At 63.3% G+C, this 5,967-nt stretch overlaps 1 protein-coding gene across 2 annotated transcripts in view; it reads right to left on the bottom strand.

Annotated features, from left to right (window-relative positions):
* LOC113207969 (histone acetyltransferase KAT7) overlaps positions 1-5,967 on the bottom strand; it is a 27,021-nt gene that overhangs the window by 5,630 nt on the left and 15,424 nt on the right. For both annotated transcript variants that reach the window (XM_026424762.2, XM_026424761.2), the window contains exon 8: positions 2,764-2,857. In XM_026424762.2, coding sequence (XP_026280547.1) covers positions 2,764-2,857 — 94 coding nt within the window. The remainder of the gene's footprint in view (positions 1-2,763; positions 2,858-5,967) is intronic.

Raw genomic sequence — 5,967 nt, 5'->3', positions numbered from 1 at the left:
GGGGCGGGGCGGGGCGGGGCGGGGCGACGGCCCGAGGGGTTGGCTGGCTGAATCAGTCCCAGCAGCCGCGGGCCGGGCGCCCGGCCCAGGCGTCGGCCGATCGATTTGGCTAGACGGCGAGGGGGAGCAGCAGCAGCAGTAGGGCCGAGGACGGCGCGTCGCGGCCCGGCCCCGCGCGGCCCAGCTGCTCAGCCCTGCTCAGCCCTGCTGAGGGCGCCGGCGGCGAGAAGGCATGGGGTTGCTCGTTGGGGCGCAGCGCACCTCACCGGCCCGCCCGGCCCGGCCCGGCCCGGCCCGCGACAGAGGCCCCCAACCCCAATGAGATCCCGCACGGGATCTAAGTTGGGTCCGCGGCGCGCCGCGTGCACAATGCCGCCGTCGAGCGCGATCTATTTAGAGCGCGGAGGCATATGGCGGAGGCGGCGCCACCTCGCTGACACCCGCCCGCCCGGCCGGCGGCCTCCCGTACCTCATCGCCGCCGCCGCGGCCTTGCCCCGCGCACCCCCGGGGGCAAGGAGGACCCGAGGAGGACCACGGCGGCGCCGCCAGGGTCCGCCACACTCTCATATCGCATACGTAGGGAAGGGTTGGGGGGCGCGGGCGGCACCGCGGCGCGAGGAGGAACGGCCGGGGTCAGCAGCCCCTCCGCGCTCACCGCCCAGGGAGCAAGAGAGAGAGGGAGAGAGGGAGCGAGATGGAGTCTCCAGGCCGCCAGGCCGACCCCCAGCGTGGCCAGGACCACGGCGGCCATTTCCATTAATTGTCACCCCGGCCCGGCCCTGCTTGCGGTCCGCGCGCCCCTATCGTGTCCAAGTGGATCGCCTCCCGGCCAATCAGAGGCGCGCGTCTGGCGGTGACGTCAGCCTGTCACTAGGAGGCGCGCGGGGGGCGGCGGCGAGAGGGGAGAAGAAATCTATTTTTGTTTTATTCTTCAAGTCGACCCCCTCCGAAATAGGACGAGGAGGGTGAGAGGATGAAGGAAGAGCAGGAGGGAGACAGAGAGGGGGCAGTCTGCAGCAGACACGGTCTCCTCCCGCACTCCAAGGAGCACGTCGTGTTTGTACGTAGTGCGGTAGCATCTCGGGGGGCCCTAACGCCGTGCTACCGCTACCCGCCCGTGCCCCCTTCCACGGCAGACCCGACCTAGGCCAAAACCCCCCGCCTTGCGCAGTGCGGCGTAACCCCCTTCCCCCTTCCTCCTGGCCACACATTCGCCAGCGCACTGCATCCCGCCGTGCAAATAACGCTGCAAACGGCAAGACAAACCAGCCAACCCAGCCGGCGACCACCACCACCGAACTCACTCGCCTGGAAATAATAACGAGACTGCGGCCGTGCCGTGTGTCGCTGCGCAGTGCACGTGAAATACAGTGCAGCGCCGAGAACAGCACACTGCGGCAGCAGTACATGCGGGTTATCGCCACACCATTTCCTAGACAAAGTTTACCCCGGAAGCGGAAACAAATGGCACAAAGTCGCGAGGTATGTAACGGAACGGCGAGTCCGTCGCCCGCCCCTCGCGTCGCCCTGGCCGTAGGAGGGTTGCCATGGGGGCGGGACCCAGGGTGGGACGGGCACGTCGCCAGGGGGAGAGCGGCGCGGCGGCGCGGGCGAGGCGGGCGAGGGCGCGGCGGGGCCTGCAACGAGCCGGCACTGGCACCGGCACTGCGGGGGTTCGATAATCACCCTGTATCTCTCTCCCCAACCCCGACCCGAGCACCCCGCCTCCCCTCGCGCAGACGGCCACATGCCGTAGTGCCACATGCATGTTGTGCTGCTGCTGCGGGGTGGACGGCGAGGCGCTCCCCGGCCGCCAAACTGCAAATCCCATTCAAACCCTCCGGTTTGACAGATGAAACCGATAAAACGGTCGTTTGCGAGCTAACACACCAACAAGAGCACTATGTGGCCCATCCCCACTGCAGTGACCTGTCTATCTGCCTGGCTCGGCCCTTCGCCGTACCCACGCTAAGGGCCTCAGCCCCGCTCACCCCCCCCCTCACCCCTCACCCCTCTGCGTCCGGAGGGGCGGGCTGCCGTGTTGGGGTAGGTCGGTGTCGGCCGGTGGCGCGACGTCCACTCCCCCTCTCTATCCCCCTCTCTTCTCTGTAGCTCCCCGCCGCTCCCCTCTCTCTGTCTCTCTCTCTCTCTCTTCCCCTCTCTCTGTCTTTCTCTCTCGTTCTCTCACTCTCACACACAATAAGGACAGGGTGCCCGCCCCGTATAAGGGAGCAGCGCGCCACGCCGCCGCGAGTCAGCAGCGAAAGGGGGGAAAGCCGGGGGCAGGGGTTGGCCGCGGGGGCGCGGGGTGGCGGGGGTGGCACGGGGAGGGCGGGGTGGCGCGTTCGATGCTCAGCTGCGGGTCATCGACCTCTGGAGCACAGCGCCCCGGCCCAGCCCCGGCCCAGCCCCGGCCCAGCCCCAGCCGCGCCCTGCCGCAGGGCAGCACCGCCGCCGCCAATGGCGCGGTGTGTGGGGGTCGTCCCTGGATGACGTCATCGCGAGCGACTTGAACCGGACTGCCTCGACAGTCCTCCTTATAACAGTGGTCACCCATAGATGGACGACCGACCCGAAGCGCGGAGGCCGCGCACTGGCCGGGCGGGGCCGGTCAACAAATTACCTTCTAAAGGCAGCAAGACCACCATACCGCGGCAGCGCCTCCCTGCCTCCCTGGCTTTCGTCCCGAAGTACAAGTTACGTCCATGATCTGATTACTACTCCCACTTCCAATATCCAACCTTAGCCCCTTGAAAACTTACTGAAGTCGATGAGGAGGCGGCCGAAGCCTTGGCGCTGGTACGGCGGCAGCGTCAGGATGCAAGACACGTTGTAATTCTGGAACGAGTTCTTCTCCTGCAACACAGAACAAGAGCAAGAGTCATCATCAGCGGCAACACCACCAAACACGTCCATGCTACACTCTGCCAATGACAAAGACAACCACAATCACGCAATTGCGATAAGACGCAGTCGAAGAATTTCCGCTCTTCAAAGCTGTAGCGCCTAAACTTGGCTTCGGTGCTTGGGGGTCGTGCACAAATGACGTCACTTTTACTTTTGAGGGAGAGAGGAGGGCAGCACCTTGTTTGGACTTTTTGCTTTTTGGACTGAGAGTTGCACTACGGGACCGTCAGACAAGGAGAAACCCACGGCAAATAATAAAAGTCGATGCAGTATATGTACGGTCCTCCAAAGCTTGGCTCGATACTGTACTCTCGAAATCGACCGGACAGAGCGAGGCGAGCGCGCCGCGCCGTCCTCGATCCTTTGGCACGTACGCCAGGCGAAGGATAAACTGCGAGGCATCTGCATGCAACAAATGCATAAAACACGCTGCGTGCGGCCATGTTGGGCGACACGAGACGCCTCCGCGCAGCCAGGGGCTCTAGCGAGAGGGAGCGAGAGACCCGTCTCTCTCTCTCTCGCCACACTCTCTCGGCGCAACGCCACTGATTCCTCCACGCCCCCCTCCACCGACGCATGAATCACTTCCGGAACCAAACCGGGGAGGCGGGCGGGCGGGCGGGCACGGCGGCGGAAGACAGTACAACAGATGAAAAACTGAACATTTTCCAAGAGAAGTTAGTCCAGTTTAAAACAATTTTTTTTTAATTTTGCATTTTTAATTGAATGATTGTTGTGTATTTTGTCAAGAATTTTTTGGTTACTGTTTGAGCTTCCTCAAGAAATATTGATTACTAGGTGGCCGTCTTGCCTTGTACGCATACGCAGTTGCACCTGGTCCAGTGCCGCACGCACGGGTGCATGTCTGTGACCAGGGCGCCGTAGGGCCCGGGCGAGTAGGCAACCCGCCCGCACGCGTGCACGCGGTGTGCAGGCTGACCGGGCTGCAGGCTGCTTCCGCTACCCCACGTCTTCGGAGCCCTCGGGCAATCAGCGGCCAGAAATAGACGCAAGCCGGGTGACGAATCATCATCCGACCGGTTGGGCGGTTCCGCACGGGGCACTTTGGGGCGGCCCATCCGGCCCGATGCCCGCAGCCCAGCCCAACAAGCAAGCCCAAATGGCAAAAAGGGGCAGTTGGCAGAAACTCCCCGGGGACGAGGGCTGCTCCTCCGAGTACGCTGCGGTGGATGTGCCTCTGGCGTGCACCCCCGGTCCCGGGTGAAGCCCCAGCAGGGCGAGTCTCCGGCCTGCTGCACCGGAAGGGGGATCCACGTGTGTGCGGGGCGAGCGGGGGCCGTCCGAAAGCAGCCAAGCAACCCGAGCCCCGTGTCGAGAAAACGTCAGTCATAAAAATCGAGTGCGTGAGCAGGCAGTTGTTGGCTGGGTTTAGAGAGAGAGAGAGAGAAGGAGGGGGGGGCCTTCCATGAGCAGTGAAAAAGAACGGAAAAGAGAACAGGCCTCAATGAGCCTGGAGCGAGCAACACAGCACTGCACTGCGCGGCAGCGGCGCGCCCACCAACCGATCTAGGTCGGTCTGTGTGCGCTTGCAGTCAGCAGAAACAATGAGGTGCTCTAGAATCCATACCGCCGGCCGGTGCCGCCAGGGCTGCCAGGCCAGGGCACCGCGACCAAATCTGTGCCGCCCGGCCTGCCTCATGAGGCGGAGCCCGAGCCTGGCGAGGCCCAGCTCGCGGCCGTCGACCTCCGGGCCGGGCTGCACGGCCTGCACCAGCATGCACGGACCTGCTCGCCGGGCTCCCCCCTCCGGACCCTCACCCTGCTGCCGCCGAAGCTGCTGCTGATGCTTGAGGGGGGAGCGGCAGGAGGGAGGCTGGGAGCGGCTGAAAAAACGAAATGAAAAGGAGACAAGACGCGGAGCTAAATCGCTGTGTCGCCGACGTCCGAACTTTTATTTGGTGAAACCCTCTCGGCTGCACGGCGGCGGCGGCGGACTGGCGGGCTCCATGACGCGAGTGCGAGAGAGATGGGGGCGGCAGCAGACACGGGGGTGAGAGAGCTGACGTGAGGGCTGGCTGTGCGGCGCGGGCAGGCACTTTTCTACCTCGTCTACCGGCTCACCCCGCGAGCCTTCACCCCCCCCCCCTCAAGCCCGCACTTACGCGGCCAGACGCAAAACTGGAGCCCCCTGTCAACCCCAGTCGAGCCAACAAACGGGGACAACGAGTTCTAGCGGGTGGAGGAAGAGCAAGGCGAAAATGGCTCCGGCAGTGAGGGGGGCGGGTGGGGGGTCAACAGGGCCTGTTTAATTTATGAACGGCTCTCTCGAACTCACTCAGCCGATAACAACGTGAAAATTAAAGGACGCGCTGCTGCTGCCAGTGAAGTGGAGTGTTTCCAAGTAATTTGAGCGCCCCGACAACGACTCGACGACTCGAGTCACTGCCGCTGGCTCGTCTGGAGAGGACTTCCACTCCCCCACCCCTCTCCGTCCTGCCATGCGCTGGACCAGCAGCTTTCGACTCCGGTTCAAGAGATGAAAAATGAGCGAGAAATGGGAACGAGAGAAGAAAGGAAAGATGCAACACAGACAAACGCATCGTCGCGTCCTCATATGGTGGTGTCGCCGCAAGGGTTTGAGCCAATTGGCTTCTCCTCCCCCCGATGTTTCCCATTATGTGGTGGACAATTGCGGCGTTTGCAAGAGGAAGGTTGTTCCGATCGAATGACGAGCATCGCATAATATGCACAATGCACACAGAACACAGAACTAGAGCTACCGGTCCATAGGGAGCCTTGGGCAGCAAGGATAGGCAAACCCACTCGCACTCGTGCATGCGGTACTACAGTCAGTACAACTACGAAACTGCGCGTCGTGAGTAATCCACCTGGCATATGTACGAGTACGAGAGCGTGCTCTGTACTACATACGCCGCGCTGCACGCCGCAAACACAAGAGCCAATAGCGCTTCGAGCCGCCCCCGAGCCGCCCCTCAGCCGCCCCCGGCACTGCGGGCAGCACTGCAGTACAGCACAGCACACTGTATAGCGGCGGACGGGAGAGACTATGAAGGACCTCAGAGGGGAAGGTGGCGGGG

This window comes from Frankliniella occidentalis, unplaced genomic scaffold (genome assembly GCF_000697945.3).
Source record: "Frankliniella occidentalis isolate FOCC.00 unplaced genomic scaffold, Focc_3.1 Scaffold116, whole genome shotgun sequence".
Taxonomy (NCBI): Eukaryota; Metazoa; Arthropoda; class Insecta; order Thysanoptera; family Thripidae; genus Frankliniella; species Frankliniella occidentalis.
Note: the sequence above shows the minus strand (reverse complement) of the source record. Positions and strands in the feature narration are given on the sequence as shown.